The sequence below is a fragment of the Lagopus muta genome, chromosome 14 (assembly GCF_023343835.1).
Source record: "Lagopus muta isolate bLagMut1 chromosome 14, bLagMut1 primary, whole genome shotgun sequence".
Classification (NCBI taxonomy): domain Eukaryota; kingdom Metazoa; phylum Chordata; class Aves; order Galliformes; family Phasianidae; genus Lagopus; species Lagopus muta.
In genome coordinates this window covers 15,277,799-15,305,221 of record NC_064446.1, presented here as the reverse complement: position 1 = coordinate 15,305,221, position 27,423 = coordinate 15,277,799, and the positions used below count along the sequence as shown (strand labels likewise).

At 50.5% G+C, this 27,423-nt stretch overlaps 1 protein-coding gene across 1 annotated transcript; it reads right to left on the bottom strand.

Annotated features, from left to right (window-relative positions):
* Positions 1-14,752: 14,752 nt before the first annotated feature.
* Positions 14,753-21,110, bottom strand: PITX1 (paired like homeodomain 1). Its single transcript, XM_048960674.1, has 3 exons — positions 20,948-21,110; positions 17,753-17,958; positions 14,753-15,509 (listed from the first exon to the last, which is right to left on the bottom strand). The coding sequence occupies exons 1-3, from the start codon at positions 21,108-21,110 to the stop codon at positions 14,970-14,972; spliced, it is 909 nt and encodes a 302-aa protein (XP_048816631.1). The 3' UTR covers positions 14,753-14,969.
* Between the last annotated feature and the right edge of the window lie 6,313 nt (positions 21,111-27,423).

Sequence of the window (27,423 nt, the reverse complement as noted above, 5' to 3'; positions counted from 1 at the left end):
CTCTTAAGCAGACACTTAACTTTAAGCATGCACTTACGCGGGGCGTTAACATATGTTCTGCTATATAAGGAGGAACTTAAGTACCTACTTAGAGTTAAGCTCATGCTTAAGTGCTTTGTTGAAATGGGGCCAATACTTCAGCTCTCCCTCTGTCTCCCTAACATTAACCGTGCCTGACATCCAGGAAATTCAAACAGGGATGGCTGTATTTACCTACTGGTGTTTCTTTTCCCCTTAGAGTCCCTCAGTGCCCGTGTGGAGAAGTCATCACCCTCGTAAGAATTCTTCTCTGCTTTTATCCTTAAATTTTTCTTTTTAAATGAAGATATTTTTCAGAAATATATTTGTTAAAGACGCTTGTTCACTTTGTGCTTTATTGTTAGGTTGGTTGGTTGTTTGAATCCTAAGAACCAAAAATCACTGTGCAATGGTTTAGGCTCCTAAGCCAACCCTACTGGATGAAAACCTACATTTTCAGTTTTTTGCTTTTGTAGTTTTTCTCTCATTACAGCCCCCGTTCACCAAGTAGTGTATATGGGCAGTCAGGTAGGAGTGGAAAAGGCCTTTTTGTCTTCAAGGTGTTGGTGACCTCCTGAGCCATCCTGGGTTCTCTAAGGGAATCTTCTTTGCTGCAGGGAAACTCCACTTCCAGCTACAGTGAGCGGAGTCTGAGAGCTTCCCTTTTTGGTCACTGCTTCTTCAAATCAGCACCCCTGCAAGCCCTGACTCCCAGCTTCATCCTTTCTGTGCCTTGGGAGCAAATCTCTGTCAGTTGCTTGCAGGCTTTTGTTTGCAGCAAGCGATGTTGCTGTGAAAACCAAACAAATCTCTTCCCACGGGGCAGTGAGAGCTCAGCAAGAGAGGGAAACAGCATCGGCACCTGCAGACCCAAACCACAAGGGGAGAGCCTAGAACCAAACATTTCCAAAGTTTTGATTTGTAGGTGAAATTCTGCCTTTGTTACCTTCACCCACTCCAGTGGTGCCAGTGTTCCTTTCTCCCCAAGGCACTTCTGGTCAGCTATTAGACTGAGGGTGCAGCAGGAGCTCTCTGGAACAAAACAGCCATGCCTTTCCCAGCCCAAGCTTTCCATCTGCAGCAGCCCAAGAAGTCATGGCTAGAGGGGTATGGTCACTGCAGAAAAGAAGGATTTTGTCTTACAGAGCAAAGCCAAATGCGATGTGCCCTGGGCCTTCACTCACATGAGATTCAGAGAGCATCATCTGAATTCTGCTATGAGTTTTCTTGAACAAAGCTACTAATACTGACCTCAAGGATCAGCCCTCCGCTACCTATTTGCAGATGGCAGCATCCAAGTTCCAGTTTTTTCAGTCTTGGAAAATAAAAAACCCCACCAGAAGAAAAGGAATGCGAGTTTGTACCTGGAAGGCTCCGGGCTGGAGCGCGCGCCCCTGATTTATGGCATACTTGTTAAAACCACTTGTTCTTGTCATAACAAAACAGATTGGAGCAAAGTTTGGTGGAAGGTCTCCTTCTAGTTGGCACTTCATCATGGCTTCTTACTCTTTCCTAGGTTCTGGGGGTTTACAGTTATATAAAACTTAATGAATCAGTATACTTTAGATTTCCTTCCTAATGCATATGGGTTCAATTAACTGCACTGTTTGCTTATTTAAGCGTTTTCATTAAATTGCTTTACTATATTTTCCCGCAACTGAAGGGGAACATGGTGGGACCGATGCCATCTGCCACCATCAGTTTAACAGAACCTTTTTCTTTGTTCAGACCCATTCTTTTTTATTACGAGACCCTCCTACCCCGTGTGCCACGCACTTATTGCATTCTCCTCTTCCAACTGCAGACTGATAAATGAAAGGCTTGTGCAAGGACCTTCCTGCGTGGTACTTTTTAAGGCGCTCTTTTACAAGATCAGGTTGTGTTTTACTCCCCCTTCTCTCCCCCTGCTTGCAGATTCCTCTTTGCTCCAGCTTGTGAATAAGTAATTGTTGCTATTACAATACCTAGCAGCTCTTGCTGCCTGGCTCTGCTTTTGCCAGGCTGCACACTCAGCCCAGCACAGGGCTGTTTGCTGTATTTAAGGAAAAGCACATTCTGCCATTCTGCCATCCCACCTAAGGTTCCTTCTTACGGCAGGGCTGCTCCCCTTGCTACAGCTTTGGATCCTGCACCTTCAGGACTTGCTGCACTGCCTTCTCCAGCCCAGAGACAGTGGCTTAGTGCCTTCTTCCCTGTTGCTCATCAGGATGGACGATGCTTATTCCCATTTTGCAGACAGATTAAACTGAATAAACTCACCTTCTCTGCTTGGGACTGCTGCACAAATCCGATGCTTTATAGACATTGCTTAATAGGAAAAGCACCTCCTGAGGAGTAAAAGAGAAAAGGGGAAATCATTCATCCTAGAGGACTCTATCCAGGGGTTGGTGTTTTGATGTGGAAATGCAGTGATATTGCATCGTTCATCTGCTGTCTGGTGAGGGAGCAGCAGAAGCACTCGGTTCTCTCTGAGCAAATTTTGCAATGTAAGGAGGAAGATGCCCAATGTTTCATCATCTTCTGTTCCATGCTATGGGCTTTTATAGAAGGGGAGATGCAAAGAGAGTAAATAACTTACCCTAAAGATGCACAAAGAACCCATGGCATACAGGAGCAAGAGAACTGCTTCCAACCACTGCTTGCAAGAGCCTTTCCCAGGTGATAATTTGGGGAGGGCACCCAAAGTCCAAGCAGAGGACTGGAGGGTGATGCTGGGGACCCTCACTGTGTGCCCCTCTGCTTTGTGGAGCAGTGCACCAGAACATCAGGTCTGAGAAGGAAAAGAAAGTGAAAAATAAAAGACAAATAATGCTGCACAAACATTCAGTGCTCAGGGAAGTGAAGTGTAAGAAGGAAAATGTGGGAACATACATTTAAACTGGAAGGAAAAGCATTTTCTCTCCCCTATTCCTCCATGCATTTAACAGACATTTTTCTTCCCTTTTTTCCCCTTTCCTTTCGTTACTTTTAAGATTCTCTGCTTTCTGTGTTGCTTTTTTTATTTTCCCAAGGACAAACATGGCAAAGGCAACACAGACTGCACCCACCGTTATGGAGTCAGCAAATGAACCACTGTGGGGGAGAGGATCAGCAGGAGAAACGGCAGCAGGGACCCTCAGTGCCCTCAGCCCACACCTCTGCTCTGCAGGACCTGTGTGCAAGAGGCTCCATTTGCTGAGATTGTAAGGAATCACCTGGAAAACCCCAACTGGTGCAGAGCCTGGGTTGGCTGACAGTGGATCGACAGACCTGCCAGCCCCCAGATCTCTCTGCTGCCATTTTCTCTGGGTAAATGGAAGCTGCTGCTGGCTGCATTGCCATGCTGGGTATGCATTCCCTCTAAACATGCCTGTTCTTGATACCCCAAATGCAGATATTCAATTGTGGGAGAAAAGGGAGAGAGACAAAAAAAAGTGGAAAGAAAGAGAGAAAGGAGAAAAATCCCGACGCTTCCAAGACACTAAAAATAGACTCTGATCACTTACCAAATGGTAAAATGAAAATGATTTGCTTTGAATAGTCTCCAGAAAGGCTCAGATACAATGTCTTGTGGAGCAAAATTGAATCAGTTGAAAGTGCAGACGCCAGCTCAGCCTAATCCCTCCCAGCTGCTTTGCTTTGCTTTTTTTCCAACAAGCAGCCCCTAAAAGTCGTCTCCCTAATCCTGCAAACTGAAATTCAATCTTGTATTTTTTTTTTTAAATCAAGTTTCAAGCCTGGGGCTTGCAGGGTGGGGGAAGAGGAGGAGGGAGGGCTTTGGGGTTGCCTCCTTCCCTCGCCCTGACTGCAGTAAACACAGCCTTGAATTCAAGGAAAAGCTTTAGACTCCAGTTCGCTTGGCTTGAGCCAAACACACAAATCTGATGTCTTTAAAGCCCCTCCAGCAGACGGGAGATAGCTTTGAGATGCTCACTAAATGGCTGTCTGGTTGCTGCCTTTTTGTTGTTGATTGGGGGCCCGAGGAGACCTTGTCTCTGGATTGTTTTTTCTTTTTTTTTCCTAGTGTCTGCTTTTATCAGTGCCTTTGGGTTGGGCATTTACCGATACAAAGACCAAGACAAACAATTTCTTACCCGGGCTGTGATTGCGGCCGGCAGTGCCTGTTCGGGCTCTGCTATCTCAGGGAATATCGGGAGGTATTTATGACACTTTCCTAAGAGTTTCCCGACTCCTGCCCTCCCTGTGTGTGCCTTGCAAGGACGCAGCAAACACCGCCGGGCTCTCTGCAGCACCTGGGTGCGCTTGGCCGCTGGCTTTGGTCTCTTTTTGCTACCTGGTGGTTCCCTGATCCCAAAGTTTTTTGGCACAAAGCGATGCAGTTTGCATTTCGGAGGGTAATTAAGAATAGATGAAGTAACAGCAAAGCACTCAAAGCCAAATCGCATGGCTCAGCATCCCGATAACTTGAATTCCTGGGTATGAACACTTCCAAACGCAGAGGTTCAAAGGTTTTCACCCCCTCAGACATGAAGGCTCACCATGGGAGGCTCTTGTTTGGACCCAGGTCAGGTCAGGATCCAGGGCTTAGCGAGAAGGAATGGATGCTCAGAAGGGGGTGGTGGGGCAGTGGTGTCTATTTTGCAGGGCAGAACTCCACTTGGAGCAGGTGTAGGTTTGTGTGGTCAGGGGAAGATTTGGAGTAGAAATTAGGAAACTGGATTTGTAAGGAGAGAATGAAAAGCTCACACAGGAATCTTTGACATCCCTTTTCTGATCCTGATAGACGCGCTGACAGACAATGTACCTACAGAACACCCATGCAGCTCCCACACCGTGTGAGCATGTAGAACAGGCAAAGTGAGTCCCATGTCATGGAAATCACATATTCCACAGATGTGGGTTTCACAGAGAGGATTATTTTGTCTTTTTCTAACATCCACTTTTCTCCAGCTTATTGGCGTAGCATTCTTGACCCCCCACACTGTGCAAGGAGCAGATTCCTGCTTGCTTGCAGCTGGTGCGTTTCTGCTTGGAGGTGTATGGAGCTGCATGGTGTTTTACTCTGAGAATACCTGTCCTTGCTCTCCATCCCCCTGCACCTATTGGGCTGATGCAAGGCTGGGTCACCAAGAGTGATAAGAGCATTGCTGCTAAAGGTTACTTGTATAACCAAGATGTTATAATCACAATATAATCGTGTATAATCAATAGATATCAAGATGTTATAATCGCAACATAATCAAGAGAGTAAGGCAAAGCAGACAACGATAACAAAAAGAGAATAAGTGGAAGAGCTTACCCTTCGGCTGAGCTCACCAGAAGACACCAAAAGAGGGGATCTCCAGAAGAAATCCTTCCCCTCTGGTAGCCAGCTCTTAAATAGGTCTAGGAGGGGGGGGGGGAGCCTGGCTCCACCCCTTCCGGCAGCACAGGTGAATTGCCTTCAGCTGTGCTCCTCTGGCTGACTCATGGCTCACCTCAGGTGATCAATCAGAGGTTCAGGCCGTGACTCAGCAGTTCCCATACAGTTACTTTGAACAGAATTGCCCCTGTATGATGAGGGAGAGCATGTTGGGCACATGGGCTGAATGGTCACTTGGGTTGGATTCTGGATTTTATGATGTAAACTGATGGACAAGTTAGATAACTATATGGGAATAATTGGGTAAAGGTATACAGAATAGTATGTGAGGGATGGATGAACTGCAATAAAAGGTATAGCTGTATAGACACATAGAGGATCTATGCAGAGGGTGGATAATTCCATATTAATGCAAACAGGGTAATAATGGAAGGAAAATGAATGTATTTGACATGGAGCACACAGCCTAGCCGTTGTTTTGGCCTGGTGACTGTGGACTCAATGGATAACAGAATATCTGGAATAGATGTAGGATGGATCGTGTTAAAGCAAGTCCCATGTGGATGGGTGGGAAGTCTGGATAGGAGCTGGGTGATTAGATAGTGAAGTGAGGTCAGAGAGGGCTGACGGGCTGCTTTGAGCATCTCTGGGCTGAACAAGCAGCCAGAAGAGGCATTGTCTGTATTTGCCATAAAAAATATGTTAAAATGTACAGCTCGGTATGGGAGGACTGTAGAGGGAAAAACTGAGAGAAGGAATGATGAGTTACATAGTATAGATTAAACTTAGTATGGCTTAGAACAAGGCAGAAGTTAGCTAGACAGATAAATATGCATGGGATGGATTGCAGTATACTTAATCCTGATTGCCACGTTGAAATGAGCAGAGAGATGCCTGTATACCTCATACCAGCTTCTTCAACAGGCGTGAAGTAGATGAGTGTGAAAGGGACAAAGTTAGGCTGGGTAGGTAATGTAACTACTGGGTGGCTGGAAGTTAGGCTAATAGAGCAATGTGGACAGAATAAATATGGGAACGTGGACATTTACAAGTAGGTAGGTGTTATGTGTACACAACCATAATAAGCAGAGATGGAATAGAAGACTTAGCAGGGGATGTGGAACAAGTGGAGGCACAATTTGATAGGTGTATCAACAAATAGTTTAGGTGAAGTGATGGAGAGATGTTCTCAGCTAAATTAAATATAAGTGACGTGAGCAGCAGCGACCCAAATAGATGTAATGTGGGGTCTGAATTGCAGTCAAAAAGATGATCCCCTTTAAATACTGAGAACAGTCTGAGGGTAGGTCAGTTGTGTAAAAATTGGATGGAAGGATGGGAAGATGGGTAAAGAGTAAAGAGATTATTAACTGAGCTTTCACGGGTTAGAAAGATTGATCAGATAAACGTGTAGAGGGCAGATTAATGAATTAAAGGCCAAAAGAGAAAGAGATTAGATTGAGATGGACAGGTTTATGGCAGACAGAACACATGTTGTTTGGGAAAAGAGATGGAAAGGTCGTTGGAATAATGGAATAAATGTGTGACTAATACAGGCAGAAAATGTGGACTGATAGGGTGAATAGGGCATCAGTTATGGGGAATGTGGATGGATAGTAGAAGAGCAATAACAGAGTTAATAGATGAGTAGTTAATAGGGTAACAGACGAGTAATTCCTGTATGAGGGGAGCTGGTCAGTCAGGCTGCCTGTGAAGCTTTGTAGACAGAGAAGGGGAAAAAAGGAGATGCAGAAGACTGCTGAGCAAAGGAAGCATTGGGCAGACACATACAGAAAAGATAAATGTGCAGACGTGAGAGAAAAGTGGATATGGGAAAAAGCAAGAGAGATCTTAAGGAAGAGCCAGTTAAAATAGGCACAGAGTGGATAGATCACTTATAAAATGCATTCACAGTAAAGAGATTATGCTGAAAAAACAAGCTTAGAAGAATTAGGGAGCCAACTGGTCAGACTAGGTATGGGTACAGAAAGAGACAGAGCAGTATTCATGAGCTGGGAGTGCTGTGAAATTAGGCTGATGATCGAGTACGAATTAGAGGGATGTTAAATAAGGGAATAAACCCTGGACAGGATGATGGATGGTGGAGTAGGTGGGTGCACATAGAGATAAGTAGGTACCAGGAAGCTCAGGAGAGTGGTATGGGTGAGCAAAGAGATGAATATGGATGGAACAAGGAGGAAGACAAAAATATATCATTTACTGCGTGCTATGGAAATCCAGAGAGATGAATTAGAATTTGCATGAGATGGATGAGATAGGTAAGTAGTCACAGACATTAGTGTAATGAGTATGTAATAGAACAGACTGCAAAAAGGATCGGTTAATCATGGCATTAGTCGCATTGATGTCTCAGGCAAGAGCCGAAGTGGTGAATACATCAGTGTTGTAAGGGAGGATGAGGGCTAGTAGATGTGAGATAGACTGAATGTGTGAGACATGAATGCAGGCAGGATAGGCAGAGAGGTCAGTAAATGAGAATACGTGGGGCAAATGGATTGCTAGGAGTTCTGAAAGTCCAATATAAACACCTATATGTGTGGATGTGTGGGAGGGAGGAATAGAAGGGCTGCACTCCTAAGGGAGAGAAAGAGCTGTTTGCACAAGAAGTAAACAGAGAACTCACATGATGAATGCTGAGATCTGACCACTCACCCAATTCTAAAACTAACTAATTCTAAATGCTGACACAAACCTAACCCTAACCTTAAATCTTGTCCTATCACAGGGCTAAACCTAACCTTACCCTAACCCTTAGCAGTCTGTGAACACAGCAGTAACCCACAACCCAACCTCATCTGAAAACCTCACCCTAACCCTAGCACAAACCAAGAGCTACCACTGACCCTAATACTGACCACAGTCCTATCCTAAACCTAACACATCTCCCCTTAGCTCATCCTGAGCCCAGACATAACCATCAATACAGAACCACCCCACCCCTAATCCTAAACCAACCTCAGCCCCAACTCTAAACAAACCCTGACCCCTCTGAATGCCTCAGTCCTACCCCAGCTTAAACGTAACCCTGTGCCTTAGAGGAGCAGGGAGCAATATATGCCTTTAGCTGATACAGAATTGTTAGAAAGAAAGCTATGAGCATGGCTCCAGGTGGCCACATCACATGGGCAGGTGGGCACGGGGAAGCCAGGGGAGGGCAGGTGAGGAGGAAGGGGGGAACTGTCCCATAGGTGAGCACATAGCTGGGAAATAAACAGCAATGGGTGTTGTCAGGAGGGGCTGAATTGTGTGGGGAGAACAGGTAACGGCCTGGGTTTGGATCAGGAGAGCAGATGGGGCCATAGAGCAGCAGTTTCTGCTTGTTTTTTTCAAATGTGACCAGGTGTTCAGATGGAGGGGACAGATTTGGTGTCCACCCCATGGGGAGGTGTGGGTTGGTGCATGGGATGGACTGATACTGGGGAGAAAAGGCAGCTTAGAGGGGCCTGGGAGGGTGAACCAGGGAAGGAATCTTGCTAAGTCAGCAAGGGCTGCCTTCACCTCTCCTCCAAAGCATGCTTTGGGACCAGGTCTGCAGTCACTCTGCCAACCAGGGACACAGTGGAGGCTGTAAGCTGGGCCAGGTGTGAAGCTGAGCTTTCAGAGGTCAGGATCCGACCCAGCAAAGTGCTGTGGGGCGCGGGGAGAGGTGTGAGCCTGCTTCCCTGCCACAGAAGGGCTGCAGGGTTTCCTCCAACCTGCACACCCTCCCTGAGACAGGCATTCCCTTCTCATTTTCCTGCTTTCCAGGGAATGCCGCACCCGACCCGAGCACAGGAATCCATCGGTGATGCTGTCTGTGCAGCATCTCTGTGCTGAGGAGCGAGCAGGTGGCACAGGCAGGGACGTGGGAATGTGACAGCCCTACTGCCTCTGTGAGGCCAACGCTGCCCACAGCCCCCAGGCTGGATGCTGAGGGGATGCTGGATGCTCATGGGAATCATTGGAGGGTTTTGGGGTTCCCACAGTTACCCAACCAGCACGGCACCTCGGATTCACACAGCACTGGGTGCTTATAAAGATCCCACTGTGCTCTCAGCTGTATCTTCAGACATCTAAATCCCTCTAAAAGTCTCACTCTTAGTATCTAAATCCCAGGTGCCTAACTCACTTCTAGGAAAATCTCACACCAGCACTGATTCACTGCATCATTTTTTAAAATCTGCTCCTCACTCACATAAGGCTTTTGAAAATCCCACTGCTAATCTCCTATACCCGGGCACGTATCACTTTGAAGCCTGTAAAATAAATTACTTGGCGCTCCTGTGGGACGGCAGCTACTTTGTCCCCGCTCTCACTAAGGCCGATTTTTGTTTCTTGCATATTAACACAGCGATTTTTTGGAAGCCCCGATGCTGCCATGCGGGACCCGAATGAGGAGCGCGGGTCGGGCGCTGCTTTCCGTGCTGCGCTGCCGCTGCTGCGCCCGCAGAGGTGTCGGGAGGAGCTGCTGCCGGGCGGCTCCTTTACATCGGTGTGGTTCGCCCGTGGGCACAGCGCGTCTGCTCCGCTCCGCCGACCTCCTGGGAAGAGCTGGGAGCAAATCGGTTCGCCTCTCGCCGAGTCCCGGCGGTGTTTGGTGCTTTCTTGCAAGAAATCGCCTGGGTGAAGAAGGAAAAAATCCAAGTGCGGATGTTCTTTCATTAGTTTCCTCCCCCCCCCCCCCCCTTTTTTTTTTTAATTTTAATTTCCTATTTTCATTCGTTGGCGCGTTCTGTTCTTAAAACCGTGCCTATGCTTTCTTCATTAGATAAATCAGAGCTGGGGGATAAACAAATGATTCTTTCCTGTAACAACAACAACAACAGCAACAAAGAAGCACGGGCTGGCTGCTGCTGGGGCATTTTTGATAGAAAATCTGCCCGCAGCCTCCTGTTAATCAGTTTGGCGCAGCGCGAAGCCTGCAGCTTGTTAATGGGAGCCGCACAACAGCGAGCTGCAGCGGAGGAGAGCTGCGTGGATTTTACTCTGCAGCTCTGTTAATTAAAACATATTTCACTTTGAAGGAGGCTTTTACTGTTTTCTATGGGGGTGAGCAGAAAGCTGTTCGCTCGGTTAGATTAAAAGAAGGAATCGGAGGTATTTCTTGCAAGTAACAACTTCACATTGCTTGATGGGCAAACTCGTTTAGCAGAAAGAATGTGCAGCTCTTATTTTTATTTATTCTCTGTCCCTGTGTACTTTGCGAGTCTGAGTTGCTTGGCTGGTTGGATAATACCAAACCAAATGTCCACCTACGAGTCGCCAGAAAGGATCAGAAAACTTGTCACAGATCCTTTTTAATTGGTAAAGTAATTTTTACTTACACACTGGTAAACTAAAATAATAAGGCCTGAAATGGTGCCATTGAAGTTAATGACAAAACCTTCAGAGGTTCCAAATAAAGCCTGTACTTTATTATCCCAGTCCCAGTGACTTTTGTTGCGAGTTTGCAGCAAAATGTTAGGGTGTTATTTTTATTATACAAAATCCCATTAAAATCAGTACTGAAGCATCCCATTAATTTAAATGGGACTTTGCATACTTTGCCTGGTTCCAGGCCACAGATAAAGAGAAGTATGCGGTGCAGAGTTAAACTGACCACAGCTTTTTATTAGAAGACATTTAATCTCGAACGAACAGCACAGTCTGAGGCACTGGGGCTTTGTGGACTGCATGCAATAGGAGCCTCTGCAGCACAGCAGCCTTTGGGACCACTCAGCCCATGCAGGGCTCCCACGCCAAGCCACGGCCCAGGCAGGTATGCAGAGTGCTCCCCAGGCAGCTCGGCCTTGGGAATGCTATTAGGTGAGCCAGCACGCGCAGAACGAATGGAAAACTTGATTCAGCTCTTTCTCGGGCTCCAAGCATCCGCTCCCCTCAGCACACACGAGGCTGCGGGAGGCGGGCAGAGCTCTGGGACTCCGTACAGCACGGCCAAAGACAGAGACCCACTGGGGATGGAGTGATGCAGCTTCAGCACGAGCTTCCCGCACTGGAAACCACTTGTAGGAATGTGCAGGGTGAGAAAAGCATTGCCTCCGGTGTGCGACAACACGGCCCTGGTGATGGGAGCTTGAAAACCAGCACGCAAAGAGCAGCGAGGCAGGGAGTTGTGTATGGGGCACAGCCCTCTGGGGGCTCAGAGACCATTTAATGATGTCCCCCCCCGGGGTTGGGCACACACCTGGGTTGTGGCAGAGATGTCCTCTGAGGACATCCCTAAGGAAGCTGTGTTTGGACAGGAGGTTCCATGCTTCGAAACCACCAAATCTCCCCATTAATTTGGCTGTAACCATTGCGGGGGAGACCTGAAGGCTGCTGGAAGCAGGACATCCATAAATGTGCACGGGGAAGGTGTAGGAGGTGCTTTCTGTTCAGTGTCTACTTGGAATTTTCCTTTCTCTGAGCCATAAACGAGTCGAGAAGCCCACATTTCCCCCTCACAGAGGTGGGTGAGCTTCCCCTGGTACATGGCAGCGGGGGGAGATGGTGGTGGTGGCTGCAGAGACCCCGGCAGCTGCATGGCTCTCACACACGAGCTGAATTTTGGGGGGTTTCAGGGCTCTGGCATCAGGATTAGGGCTGAATGCGAGCACCGCAGCCGCTGCCCTGATTTAGGGCTAACAGTGCTACCTCCAGGAACACGAGAAAAACGAATGCAGCCAATCCAGGCTGAAATAACAGCGGAGGGCTTTCAGATAACCCTCCCCTCCCTCCTCTCCCCCCCCCCCCCCCCCCCCCCCCCCCCAAGGAAAGAGGACGGGAAAAGCAGGAATTTTCCTGACCTGATGTGCATGCTCCTGCAGCTACAAATAAGACACAATGTGAGCTCCCCGCTCGCTGCCCTCCCTCCAAACCCCCTCTCCCCCCCAGCTCTGGAGCTCTGAAGGCTCAGGAGGACCCAGGGGCTCGGGCAGGGGCTCGGTGCCCCCCTAGTTCCCCCCAGTGTCCCCCCATTGCCAGAGGACACCGAGGGGCGCGGCGAGGCCAGGCTGCAGCTCACATCCCCCCCCCCACCAGGAGCGGCTTTGTGACAGAGGAATTCTCGGTTCGTTTTGGTGAAATGATGGCGTTTTCGGCAAAATGTCATCGGAACGATAACGGGTGTGAAATCAGCGAGCGGGACTTGGGGCAACTTTGGGAGGGGAGGAAGAAAAAAGAAAAGCATCGAATAAACCTTAAATGGAGAATATCGGGGAAATCCGAGAAATAAGGGAAAAACACACCTTGGTAAAACGGGAGGAACGGTTCCGTGGGATGGAGCGGCCCCGGGGCTGTGCTACACGGCGGGGGGGTTCCTCCGGGGACGAGGATTGAATCTTTTGAGGGAGAAAAAAACGAAGCGTTCGGGGTTATCAACCCGGAGGAACAGAAATCCACCGGCATCCACCGCCCCGCCGGAGCAGCGGCGATAGGACGCCGTAAAGCTGGGGGGCTCCCGGGGGCCGCAGGGCTGTTTGCCCTCCCCGGGGACGGGGGGGGGGGTCGTGGGGACGGCGCAATTACGGGAGGAAGCGGTGGGACCCCCCCGAAATGCCACCGCCGGGCGGGGACGGAGCGGGGGAGGGATGGAGGAAATCTTTTCTTTTAAGCAGCCGATCTCTCAAACCCAGAAAAGAACATTAAAGGCATTTTTACATTTCGTTTCACTGTTTTTTGATTTTTTTTGATTTTTTTTTTTTATTCTTCTTATTATTCCCATGCTCTTAATTTTGGAAAAAAAAAATATAATAATAATAAAATCACAGAACATAACTTATAAAACAATATATATACCGCATCCGTATCCACAACAGCATAACTGAAACATCCAGCGTAACGTTACCACAGGTGTGAAATACACTGGGAAAGAAGTACCGTGTGTGCATTTTATATTACGTTTCTTTGTCATCTACAGGTAATGAGTACCGACCAAAAAAACAAAACAAAACAAAACAAAACAAAAAAAAAGAAGCAACAAATAGGCCTGCAATTAAACTTCATATGCGTATTAATAAAGATCGTATTTATCGTTTCCTTTTTTGTTGTTTGTTTTTTTTTTCCCTTTTTTCTTTTTTTCTTTTTTTTTTTCTTTTTTTTCCCCTTTTTTTTCGCCAACAAGCGCTTGTTAAAGTTATCTACATTTTACATCGGAACACCTTCAGATTTCTCTTTTGGTTTTCGGTTCCTTGGTTTTCCTTCAAGGTTAGAAAAGCGAGGAACGCTTTCGGCTTTGCCGTGCAACCCTTCCGGACTCCGAAGCTCACCGTTCTCAAGCAGAGATGCAGTATCTGGATTCGCTTCATAACAGACCTTTTTTTGGCCTTTTTTTCTTTCTCTTTAGACTCTCTAAAAGTTTTTTTATTTTTTTAAAGAGAAAAACAAAAAAATAAAACAAAAAAAAAGAAGAAGAATCGGAGCCTGCGTTTAAGTAAAGACGGGCGATAATTTCATTATCAGGGTAAGACTTTTGGACGGGGAAAGCGCTGGAGAGTTTTCGCATCGCTGGAGGGTGTCTGCGCTTCGCGAGCGGGGATACTGCAGTCGTTTGGAAAGGACGAGGAAGTAGGAACCTGGAGCTGCTTAGGATCGGGAATGACTGGATTATAGCTTCCAACTAAAGAAAAAAACATCGAGAATCATGCATTTTAAAAACAGTTTATTCAACGGCCAAGGACAATGATCCGGCACAATGTAACGGCAGATATAAATATAACCTTATATAAGTGGTTGACCCTTGTCATTATTATTTTTAATAGCTTCATACCTAATATTTTAACCATTTCCCCCCGCAGAACCGACTCTGCGAATTATATTTTTCTTCTCCCCTCCCTTTTTCTTTTTTTTTTTTTTATTTATTTTTTTAATCTTTTTTTTTTTTTTTTTTTAGTCTTTTTTTGTCTTTTTTTTTTTCTTTTATCCGGCCCCCCCCCCCCCCCCCCCCCCCCTTTTGGACTGCGATTCCGTTCCTCAGTGGTAAACATCACCCGAACTTCCCCCCTCCCTCCCCCTCACCCCCCCATTCCCATCTCACCCCCCGGGCCGCCCCCAATGGCCGCAGGGAGCGGCCGCCTTACCACCTCCTGTGCAAGTTCAAGTAAACACATACAACCCGCATCATCCAGAGAAAAATTGCAACTCATCCATGTACCAGATTTCGGTGTCTCTTGCAAAAGTTTTCTGGTCCGTTTCCGTTTTTCGGTTTTTTTTTGTTTTTTTTTTTTTTAATCATTATTATTCTTTTTAATTTTTTTAATGGTTTGCTTTTTAATGGTTAACTATCGGTTTGTATTTTATTTTTTTTAAAGCGCTGCTTTGTTGGTTGTGTCGTCGGATCTCTCTTTCTATTTATTTATTTTTATTCAGTATTATTATCATTGTTTTTAGACAATCGAAGTCCGCAGAGCTTTCGGGTTTTGTTTTATTATTATCTTTATTGTCACCATTATTTTGCTTTTGTTTGTTTGTCTGTGCTGTTTCTTTCCCTCTCTCACTTGCTCGGGTTTTGCTTTTACACATCATCGGGTTTCTACATACACACACACACACATATATATATTCATTTCCGTTAAACGTCGCTTTGTTTCTGCTTTATTTTTTATTTTTTTTTTTTCTTAGTAATTTTTCCTTTGTCGGCGGTGTTTGTCGGAGGCGGTTCGTGTCAAGTCCGTCAACTGTTGTACTGACAGGCGTTTAGGCTGGAGCCGGGGCTCTGCAAACTGCTGTAGCCGAAACTGGAGTGCTGCTTTGATTTCAGTCTGAGGCTGGCCAGGCTGGAGTTACAAGTGTCCCGGTACACGCTGTAGGGCGAGCCCGGCGGCCCATAGGGACAAGCGGGCGAGGACATGGCCGAGTTGAGCGAGGAGCCGCTGATGTTGTTGATGTTGTTGAGGCCGGAGTTGGCCATTCCCGGCACGGCCGAGTGGCCCATCCCGGAGGGCATGTTCATGGAGGAGATGCTGCTGGGAGCCGAGAACATGGACTGCGAGGAGAGGGGGCTCATGGAGTTGAAAAAGGTGAAGCTCTTGGTGGAGAGCGGCGCCGGGGTGAGGCTTTTGGTGGCCCAGTTGTTGTAGGGGTACCCGGCGTACATGTCGTCGTAGGGCTGCATCAGCCCGCTGAACTGCGGCACGTAGCCGTTCTTGCACAGGTCCATCTGCTGGTTCCGCTCCCGCTTTCTCCACTTGGCTCGGCGGTTCTTGAACCACACCTGAGGGAGGGACAGGCCACGGTCAGAGCTGCCCCGCCGCGCACGATGCGCTCCCGGCCGCGCAGAGGCGCGCAAGTAGCGCGCAGCCGCTCCCGGGCCACCCCTCGCCGCCCAGACGTCCCCACCCTCCCCACGCTCTCCATCGCTCCCAGTCCCATCGCTCCCAGTCCCACCGTTCCCAGTCCCATCGCTCCCTGCCCCTCTGTTCCCTGTCCGCGCATCTCCGCGCGCAGTCGATATTCAGCGGCATCTGCGAGCGGGGCTGCGCGCAGCCGTCCGTGCTCGGGTGTCCGCATCCCCCTCCGCCCCTCTCCCTTCGCCATGGGGAGAAGGCACGGCCCGCTCTGATTAGGGCCGGCTCGCCCCGGCTCCGCCGTGTTTCCGAATGCTAATGCTGTGTAATAAAAGTCCCCTGTTACAGATCATAAAAAAGGGGATTGGATTAGTATGTTTAGGTTTAAAAAAAAAAAAAAAAAAAAAAACAGTCCCTGCATGGCCCTTGGATGGATGCAGCCTCTGCCTTTATATCTAATGAGAATTTACAGCCCTGACTGGGAAACAGAGGAGCAGGGGCCGCTCCTGGTGTTTGATGCAAAAACCCGATCCAGGCTCTCTCTCCTATTTTCTTTCTTTTTTTTTTTTTCTTTTTCTTTTAGGAAAGGCTTTGAGCTCCCCGCGATGGGAGCCATGAGCCGGGCCGGGATTGGGGCCGCGCGGGTTCCGAATTCTCTCCCCAAGTTAAACCCGGCAGCACCGCGCTCGGTTCTCAGCTTCCTCCGCCTCCCCCTCCTCACTGCGCGCGGCCCCGCGGAGGCTGCGCCCCTCGGAGCGCCCCGGCCCTCCCCTCCCCGCGCAGCGATGGCGCAACGCTCCTTCACAGACGTTCATGGGGATGGAGGGGAAAAAAAAAAAAAGACACCAACAAACTACGAGGGAAGAAGGGATGGCGGAGCCAATTTAAAAAATAACAAGAATAAAAAGAATCCCGTATTAAATAAGAAGAGGAAACGAAAGCCAACGTTTTCAAAACCTGTAATATACTCCTCGGAAGGTGCTTCCAGACAGGAATTTCCTGAAAATGAGGGTAATAGTTTTAATTATGGCTCCTAGACATTTTAAAGGAAGGCCCTCACAGCAAATTAAGGTTAGATTTGCAATCTGCAATCTCAGAACATCAAACCAAAACATCTCCGCACAGAGGGAGAACGAAATGATGTTAATGGCCACTCGTATATTAGTTTTATTTGCTTCCTGAAATATTCCAGCAATATTAATGCCGTTCAGTCTCCTCTCGGGCTTTGTTTTGTTTTGTTTTGAACGCAATTAGTGCAATGCTTTCGGATGAGAGCGTGTTTACTCTCGGAAGATTTTAGACGGAATTTTTGCTATCCGACTGGATCACTCGGAGTTTAATTACCAGAAAGGGCTCCGCGGGGCTGAGGGGTGACTCTCGATACCCCCCCTTTTTTTTTTTTTCTCCCGAATTTCTGCTCCGGCCCCGGCCTGGTGAGGACTCAGAGGGGCCGAAACCACGCAGGGAAAAATCTCGGGAGGAAACGGCGAGTGGAGATGGGAAAAACTGCTGCGGATCGATACGGCCCGAGCCGCTCCGCGTTGGTTGTTCATCGCAGCGCTATCTCGCAAGTAAATCTCTCTAAATAACCGCTGAGGCTATATATATATATATTCCCGAATGGCATCGGCTCGGAGCCGTAGAAAGACCCAGCGCCTCCGCCTTACGGGAACGTGTCGTGCTATTGACTTTGGAGGGCAGTCTCCCCGTCCTTCGCTTTGCCGGCAGCCCCGCAAACAGCGGAGCCACGTCCGGCGCTGCCCCCGCGGGGGATGCGCGGCCGCTCCGCACCGCTCCGCGCGGATCCCGGGGGCTGAGCCGCGATCCCGAGGAGCCGCCGAGCGGTGGTTTATTTGGGGGGGAGGGGGGGTCCTCGTTATTGCCGGGATTATGGGGATAACCGGAACATTGCAAAGGACTCGAGGGTTTGAGCCAAGCCGAAGAGTCTCACCCCACAAACCGGCTGCATCCCAGCCCGGTCCCACCGCCCCATTTATGAGGCCCGGCACAGCCCTAATTCGCCTCCGCAGCCAGGAGCTGAATGTCTCCTCTCCAACCTCACCACCAATCTGAGCAACCAAAACCAATCCCACAGCGGCCCCGCTCCCAAAAGGGGCCGTTTCCCTCAGCTCCCCCCGACCCGGCAGAGGCCCCGCAGCGCCCATCTTACCCGGACGCGGGGTTCGGTGAGGTTCGTCCACACGGCGATCTCCTCCCGCATGCTCATATCGGGGTAGCGGTTCCGCTGGAAAGTGGCCTCCAGCTCCTGCAGCTGCTGGCTGGTGAAGTGGGTCCGCTGCCTCCGCTGCTTCTTCTTCTTCGCCGGGTCGTCGGCGGCCCCGTCCTCGTTTTTCTGCTCTCCGCTTCTCTCTTTTTCTACGGTGGGATGTTTGGGTTTGGGTATATACATATATATATTGGTTGTTTTTTTTTTTCCTCATACGTTTTTTTTTCCTTTTCTTTTGTTTGTTTGTTTGTTTCATACTCAAAAACACGCACACAAAGGCAGCTCCCCCTCCCCCCCCCCCCTCATCACCCCCAGTCCTGCCCGCCCCATTACAGCCGTGCTTGGGGTACCCATAGGGACCGACACCGCAGCACCGAGCGCAGCCCGGCCCGGCCCGGGGAGATCGCGGGACCCGCATGGCTCGGATTGAAGGGCAAAAGGGATCGAGAGGAGCGGATTACAACAGCGGCATCGCCCTCATTGCGGCCCACGACAACTTTTTTTACTCCTTTAAACCCTAAGGCGCGATCTTTGCTCCGTTTTCTTTGTTGTGTTCGGCCGCGACAGGAAACTTTGGAAGGGCAGGGGTGTAAAACCCGCAGCAATTAATTGCAAAAGTCGCCCTCTCTCTTTACTCCCCCACTTTTTTTGTTGTTGTTTTCTTTCTCTCTTTTTTTCCCCCTTTTCCCTCTTTCGCTGCTTTTAGGACCTGACTGTTTATTTTAACCCCGGGTCGAGCAAAGCCCTCTGCAGAAAAAAAAAAAAAAAAAAAGAAAAAGAAAAAAAGAAAAAGAAAAAAAAAAGGAAAAAAAAAAGAGTTTCGAAAGAAGCACAAACAACAACGACAACAAAAATCTCAGTCGCGTTTTTGGCGATCGGGATTTGCACGCTATAGAAGCAGGAATGCGGGAATCCCTCCCGGCCCCGCGGCTGCGGGGGACAGAACCTTTCGGAACGCTTCTCCTCGCTTCTCTCCGAGCTCCGTGCCGGAACGGCACTGCGAGGGCCAAAAGCAGAGCGATGTGGGCCAGGGGACGGAGGGTGGAGGGGAGCCGGGGCTCCGCGCAGTGCCGCTGCGGGACGCGAGCACTTCAGCCCCGAGGGAAACTTCGCGGGCGCGCAGCCCGTCCGCCTCCCCCCGGGCCGAGCTGTGCGCCTTTCCCGCAGGCTCAGGCGGCGGTGCGGGAACATTTCTGCAGCCCTGCGACGTTAAACAGAACCGTGGGCTGCGTGCGGCTGATGGGCTGGGGGGAAGGGGGTCGGGGGGGCTCGGCCTGGGGAAGTCACCCTTCTCTCTGGAAGCCCTCCGGAATAAAAAGGAGGGACAGAGAGCTTCAACGTAGACCCCAACGCGGTGAAAAGGCCGATAGCAGCTCGGATGGCCTCTCCCGGAGTTAAGTGGTTTGCAGAGCAAACAAGGCCTGCAGCAGCCCCAGAGCTGCCCCGGTCGCTGGACCACCGAGCAAACAGAAAGCAAAGCCCCCCCATCCCCCCCCCCCCCCCCCCCCTCCTCCCTGCCCTCCCGGGGCCACCGTCCCCATTCCCGGCCCGGCGGTGCGGGGGGACCCGTCTGGATACACGGAACGAAGAGCTGCGACCGCGGCCCCGCGTTCAGCCCTGCCGTGATTTCAGCTGAAACCCGGCCTTCAGTTCGGGCCTCGGTGTCATTTCAAAACAGAGCATTCGGTTCAATTGGAATTTGTGCCTTATTATTATTATGTTTTTTTTTTTTTTCTTTCCCTCATTAAAAATAAATAAATAACAATAATAAAGGAAGAAAGAGAACGTGAAAGGTATTTCGTAGCTCCTCGGAGATTTAAAAAAAAAAAAAAAAGCAGCAGGTCTTCAGCCCTGCCCCGCACCGAAGGGTCACATAGAGGGGTACGGTAAAATGGAGCAAATCTCCCTCCCTAATCTCCAATAATCCCCTCTAATCTCGGAGTCCCTTCCAGACGCCGGTCCCTCACAGTTTGCTGAGCAGAGCTCGGCGCTGCGTATCGCCGTGTGCCGCCCGGCCCTGCCTCGTGCTGCAGCGGCGGGACCTGCTAACACCGACACGAGCAGCAACATCTATTGAAAAAGTAATGTGAAGTGAAATGAGAGGGAAACTCCTCCCGAGAAAAGCAGAACGGTCATCGGGCTCCTTTCTGCAGCTTTTGTTTCCCTCTCCTAGCTTCCCTCGTCACCTTGGAAATGTTGCTACTTCAATTAAATACAAACTGGGAAACCACAGCTTTCCCTGCAGCCCTCGCACATGAAGGTCAGGGCGCGGAGAGCCTCTGCAAATCGCGCAGCCCCTGCGCAAAGTCCTCCGCGGCCGCGCACGTCCCCTCCGCGCTGCCCCACGATCCCTCCGTTCTACGGGGAATTTTTTATTTTCCGTATTTTTTCTTTCTCCCTCCCCCCTTCCTCAGACAGAAAAAAACTTTTTCCATGTCCGCACCGCCCGAGCTGCAAAATAAACCCGGGCAGAACTGACATGGATTTCAGAAATATCTGGCAATACCGCGCTCCAGGAAGAGCGCCGTTCACTTCGGTGCGATTAATTGATCGCTGTTTAAATAACTAAGAGCTAAGAGAAAGAAAGAGAGAAAGAGAAAGAGAAAGAGAGAGAGAGAGAGAGAGAGAGAGAGAGAGAGAGAGAGAGAGAGAGAGAGAGAGAGAGAGAGAGAGAGAGAGAAAGAAAGAAAGAAAGAAAGAAAGAAAGAAAGAAAGAAAGAAAGAAAGAAAGAAAGAAAGAAAGAAAGAAAGAAAGAAAGAAAGAAAGAAAGAAAGAAAGAAAGAAAGAAAGAAAGAAAGAAAGAAAGAAAAGAAAGAAAGAAAAAAGAAAGAAAGAAAAAAAAAAAAGATGGGGAAGGAGAAAGAAAAATAATCACGAAAAAAGTTCTAGGATGGGGCTCGGAGGCCGCGCGTGTCCTCTTCGCGGGTGACAGCCGCTCCGTGCCGGTCCCTCTCGCCCCTTCTCGGGGTTCTGAGGGGATGGGGACAGCGGGGACAGCGGGGACAGCGGGGACAGCCGCCCCCCGGCCCACACCGCCGCTCGCTGCTGCGCGGAACCACCGAGCGCCCCGCGGAGGGAAAACGCGGAGGGGAAGGGGGAGGCGCGGGGGGAGCGGGCAGGGGCCGCGGGGGGGTTACCTGGCACCTCCGTGTCGGAGGATTCACTGGCCGAGTTCTCGATCGGGTCTCTGGGCTCCGAGGATCTTTGCAAATGGAAGCTGGAAGCCATGTCATGGGAGGGTTGGGGTCTCAAGCTCTCGGGCAGTCTCTCCAAATTCATTCCACCTTTAAAGGAATCCATGGCGGGGGCGCCGGGCTGCCTGGGGGAGTTTGCAGGTGTTTATTCCACACAGAAAGGAACAAGGAGCTTTTTTTTTTTTTTTGCTTTTTTTTTCCTCCCCTCTCTCTCTTTTTCTCTCTCTCTCGTTTTTTGTTTTTGTTTTTTTTTTTCTTTAAGGGGAAAAAAAAAACCACGACAAAACACAACAACAACAAAAAAAAAACAACAAAAGCAAATCCACTTATTACTAACAGTATTATTTTAAGGGTGTCGGAAGAAGAGATCTGGGCAGAGCCTGGAAGCCGCCGGGCTCTGCGCGGGGAGAAGCACGGCAGTCCGGCCGCATAGGCAGGAAAGTGGTAAAGATCCCTTATAGAGAAACGCGAGTTGCGAGTTGGACAGTTTAAAGCTAAAGAGATTAAAGTGACCTGCCCTAGAACAAATGCCTGTAGTTAAACGGGGCTCCTCCCCCTGAAGGTTAAAACCTCCCCGTCTCGCTCATGCATCACTCCCATCTAGCGCTCGCCCAGCCCGGCCGCGCGGGCGGACCTGCCTGCGCGCTCCCCGCCGAAATTGCGCGCTTCTTGCGCGGCCGCCCCGCACCCCTTCCCCCCTCCTGACTTCTTCGTGCGAGAAATGCAGCTCTTGAAGGTGCTCCCCCAGCCTTCCCCCGCCGCTTCCCCCCGACGCCTCCCCCAAATACTTCGCCGAGGTATTAAAAATATTTCATAACGAATGGAAAGGTGGAAAATCATTCCCAGCCGTGCGGAGGGCGGTTCGTCCCCCCTCCCCCTCTGCCTGCCCTCAACCTCTGGGTGGGGGTGGGGGGGTGGCAGCACCCCTTGGCCTCCTTTCATCCCTCGCAGGTTGTTCCCGTGCGCATCTCCGCGCGCATCCCCCTTCCTCCCCTTCCCTCCCCCCCCCCCCGGGCCTCCTGTCCGCGCAAGCTGCGCACCCCGCGCAGAGACCCCACGGCGAGTTCGAGTCCCGCGGGGAACGGATCCCTCCGAGCTGCGGGGGTTGCCCTGGGAACGGCCCCCAGGGATTTGTGTCTGATTCGGTTTTATCCCTTTCTAACACTTCTTTTTTTTTTTTCACTCGCTGAAGGGCAGCAGCGGTGATCTGGGGGACAGGGCGAGGGGATGCGAGGGGATCTCGGCTGCGCTCTGCCCGTGGAAGGGACCTTCTCTCCTCTTTATTTTCTCGGCCCCCTTTAACTGATCCATCCTGACATTCTGTTTTGCTTTCAAATCAAGTAAAGATGTGGGAGAGAACTTTTGAACTGTTTTATGGAAAGTGGAGTGGAGCAATGCTGCAGTGCGGGCTTTTTTTCTTCCCTCACCGGGCTGTTGCGTCCGGCTCTGAACCTCTGATCTCCAAAGCCTTTTGCAGCTCAGGGTGTGTACAGGTAGGTGCTGTCACGCTCAGGTCTCTATCCATTTTCTTTCTTTTCTTTTCCAGCTCCGCAGCCGATACATTTCACAGTCCCCTCCTTTCTTTTTCTTTCTTTTTTTATTTATTTTAAAATTATTATTATTATTTGAATTTCTGCGGGGCCGGAAGAGGGGCAGCCCCGGGCAGCTCTCCGGGAGCTCTCGGCTGGAGCCAGGATTGCTGCGCTGGAGGGCGGCTGCCAACAGCCCGGCCGCTCTGCTCCGGCTATTTTAAACCCACTGCTCACAGCAGCTTGAAAACCGGAGGCGGGATTTTTCCTTCTTTTTCTTTTCTTTTCATTTTTTTTTTCTTTCTTCCTTTTTTCTTCATTTTTTCTTTCTTTCTTTCTTTCTTTTTTTCTTTTTTTCTTTTTTTCTTTTTTACCCTCAGCCCAATTTTCACTTTTTGTTCTGCTCTATAAAACGCATTTTCAAAATTCGTTCTAGGATCAAATCCCTCGGCTGGGCTCAGGGAAAGGCTCAGCCAGGACGCAGAGGCTTTTCCTGGGATAGCGTTCTTCCTCTGAGGGCGCCCCTGGGGCATGGGCCCGGCGGGGGGGTGGGGGTGGGGGGTGGAGAAGGGCTCCGTGCCCTGCCCGGCATCCTGCCCTTCTCTCCATGCATGTCCGTGCCCGGGCCATGATCAGGCGTTCACTGCCCACCTGTACACGGATCCAGAGTATCACACATGGAGATACGTGTTTGTTTCATGCCTTGTATGTGCCTTCTGTATGTCTTATATACGCCTTATGCATGTCTTACAAACACCTTATATATGTCGTATGTGGGACTCAGGGCGCTTTCTTGCTCTGCTCTTTAGGAGCTGGGAGGGTTCCTGTCACACACAGCCGTCTCCTCCCGTTCTACCCGGACGACACATTGTCGGGACAAACCGGTCCTCCCCACATTTGCATTTTTCCTTTTTCCCCACCCAGGCCCGCTCCGTTTCGGGTGCCGGGAACATCCCTTCTCTGCATCCCTCTCCTTTAGGCGTTACGTCACGGTCACCTCCGCGTGACGTCACGCCCCGTTTCCCTGACGTCACGCCTTGCATCTTTTGATGCTGGAAGAAGGGAAGCGAGGCCGCAGCCACGGGGCAGCCTCCCACCCGTCCCTGTGGGGACACCCCCTGAGGGAGCCATGACCCTCGTGGGTGTGGGAAGGGCCGTGGAGGACTGGGGCCGGGGGCCGTGGTGATTTTGCTTGGGAAAATTCCTCGCAGTGCCCGCCTGAGCCGGACCCGGGGCCCACGCAGCCAGGACTCCCCCGGCCCATGGCTGCAGGGTCGCAAATACACCTCTCCTTTCCTCCTGCCATAAATAATGCAAGAACGAGCCGCGGCTCTTATGAATAAACTGGAGTTGGCCACGCCAGTTGTAACTCAGTAGAGAAGGGGACGAGAAAAGACCGAACTGGAGAATCACCCAGTGGTCTCAGAGGGGCCCACAGTCCCTCCCCATCATCCCGGAACGAGTCCTGCGCCAGAGACCCTGCAGGAGCTTTCCTACTTTTGGAAAGGAGCTCCCATCCCCGGCTGGCGGCCGCTTTTGTAGCCAACACAAAACCACCTGGGCCGTATATCAGGCAGCGAAGTTAAGAAGTCTCCGCCAGCTTTTCCTCTTCAGATTTATTAGCATTGTATGGACTCAGATTCAGTCTATAAATTATTGGGAATCGTTACGAAAATGAAAGCGTCTCCTCCCAAGTGCACCTCTGTCCGAGAGGAGAGGGAAACCCTCCCAAAATAAACAAATAAACAAACAAACAAATGCAAAACAATAAAAACAGCAGTAGTGAGGCAAGGGATAAGGGAGACATTCCTCAACCAAGTCCAACTCAACTCAATCCAACCCAAGCCCAGCCAACCCAAACCAACTCAGTTGAATGCAACCAAACCAAACCAAACCAAACCAAACCAAACCAAACCAATCCAATCCAATCTAAACACAAGCCAGCCAAACCCATCCAATGCAAAGTCAGTCAAAACAAGCCCAAGCAAAGCCAAGGCAAACCAGCCAACCTTCACCCTGGCGACCCTTCCCGAAGTCCCGTAGAAGGGAGTTGGCTGCAGGAAAACAACATCTATAATAAAACCCTCCTAAAAGTGCCCGGCTGAAGGTGCGGGGGGTGGTGAAGGGCCACCGCCACTGACTGAAGCAGGAGACATCTGCAGGGAGGTGACAACTGCTGGAAACGCACAGCTCCTCCGTGCGCATAGCCGGCTGCGCTGTGACAGGGGCATTTTTAAAACTCCCCGACGGTGAAAATGCCCCTCGCATGAGTAGATAAGCGATTATTAGCATCCGGCCCTTGTCAATCCTTTGCTGCGTGGTTCTGGGTTGGGAGCAAGTAGGCAGGGGAGATACACACAGTATGCGCGGATTGCGCGGTGCCCCGCGGAGCTCGGACCGCTCCGGTGGGACGGAGTTCACTGTCGCAGAGTAACGGGGGTGGTGTCCATCGGTTCCACGTCCCGTGGGTCATGCCCAAGCAGCATCACCTTAACAGAGCCAAGTAGAGACCCGAGTGTACGCCCCAGAGTAAGGAAAAGCTCAGCACCATCTTGTTGGGACTGTGAACACCCCCGCCAGCATGGCACTAACCGAGCAGTCCCCAAAAAACGGCGAGCACTAAACGAGCCCCGACACGGACAGCTCTGCGGCCACCCCGTCCGAACCGGGTCCCCCTCGGGTGCCCACGAGCGGGCAGAGGGAAGCGGAGAGGGGGAAGAATCCCAGCCGAGAAAGCATGTTAAATCGCTCAGGGTAGGAAGGTGGAAAATTACGCTGGCTCCTAGCCGGCCTGTCCTCTACGCAGCCAGGAGAGCGATTTTCCTAAGAAGTTGAGCAAAACGAGATCAGTCCTTTTTGGATCTGCAGCCCCGGTCGGCACAGCCAATCTCCGGCTCCGCGGGCGCTCAGGGTTCCCCCGGCCGTCCCTGCCACCTCCGGCCTCCCGAAGCCCCCCGTTACTACCCGAGATTTGCCCGCGGGGCACCGCGCTCATCTCGACCCGGCCGGCCCTGCCCCACCGCTATTCAAACCCAGTGGGGAAAGCACAATTTTCGGGAGGAAACTGATATATATATTTTTTTTCCAGAGAGGGGCAAACGGAATGTTTTGGTGGCATTCGGCCCGTGACAGCCGGCGCATCCCGGTGCCTCCCGGTGCCCCTCTGCGCTTGGACCCCCACCGGCCCGGGGCTGCCCCAGGCGCAGGCGGCCAACGGCAGCGCTTCCAAAAAAGTCGGGATGAAAAAGTTGAAGGCTTAATGTTTTCTGACAGATACAAATGATACCCCAAGGCTTTCTTAAAACGCGGCGAATGACGGGAGGAGAAAGGGTTTTCCTATTCGGTTTTCTTCAGCTGGAAGCAAACGGGGTGTGTGTGTGGGGGGGTTCTCCTCGGCCCTCCTGTCCCGAAAATTAAACCATCCCCTGGGGTAACTCCGTTTTTCCCAAGTGCCGTTGGGCACAGCCCCGCTCTGGCTCTGTTCCGTGGCCCTTTCTGCATCCCTCAGACCACGAGCACCGAGCCACGCTCTGAGCAAAACCGCTGTCAGCAGCGGCTCGAGTTTAGTCCTGGTTGTCCGCAGAGTGGGATCAGCAATGCCACCGCCAGAGGATGGACAGCTCGGGGTGCGGAGGCTGCTTCTCTCGGTAGGGAGGGGGAAAGGGCCGTATTATAGTCCCACAGTTCCCTCTCCGAGCAGAGGGAACATGCTTTTCTTATTAATTGATGGAGGAAGGGGCACCGGCGCTTGCAAGGCAGCCTGCTCATGTTACTCTGTGCATCTTTAGGTCCGAAATAGGTTTGGTTTGTGGACTAAAAAAGATGCCTCTGGTGCAGGGTAATCTAAGGACCGGGCACTCCGTTGGCATTTTATTAAGATCGTTCTTCTGCAGGAAAAGGGGCCGCATTTGGTACCACCGATGCTACGTTTCCTTGTGGGTTTCCCTCACCTTGTTTCGGGCGAGCAACCTCTTAATTGCTGCAGCATTTGGATGGGGGGAATGCATTTCCCCTAAACAGAACATTTCCTGAAGGGCTGAACGCGCTTTAATGTTCTCAGAACAGCCGTGAATCTCTGCAGAGCCACACGTTTCCTGCCTTAAAAAGCAAAATCGGAGAAACAATTCACCTTTGTGTGCATTCAGCACCATCTCTTCTATTTTCTTTTCTTTCCCTCCCATTCTTTTTTCCCCCCTTTTCTTATTTTTCCTCCCACAAAGGCTCTGCGCTGTCCCTCGATGAGGAACGGGGACAATTTTCTTCCCAGTTTCACTGTGGGAACGGCCGTATCTTAACGGGCACATCTAAACGAGAGATAGGAGAACACCACCGCCTTCCAGAGGGCTGCGCTAATCAGCGCACGGGGCAAGATATAAAAGTTCAGGGCAAATAAAACGAATTAGTTTTATTAGCACGTTTAGGAGGCGGTCTAACGAAGGAATTCGGCTTTACTAGAGAATGTTTTCTCCTCCCCTTTTGTTATTTAAAAGCAGCATCTATGCGGGCTGCTCGGGACGGGGGTGGGAAATAACGCACCGTTCAACCCGCAGTGATTTTCTCCGAGGAACGCGCTCTTCTTTCCACCCGGTAAGGAGGACAGAGCCCGGGAAATACACGATTTCACAATGAAATCTGCTCGAACAATAAAACCGATAGTAAAGGAGAGGCTCGGAGCCGTTCGGCGGCGGCTGTCGGGGGGAAATCTCTGCCCCGCTCAGGGTTTCGTTCGGCTAAACCGCGTCCGGGGAACGGTGCCACCGCTCCGGCTCGCGATCTCCAGGACTCGGCCAGTAATTCAGGCACCAGAAGGATTTTGGGGACGTTCTCCAAGAGAAGAAGCTCTCAGCAATTATTTGGAAGCCGGGTTTTAGCTCACAGGCGCAGGGAAAG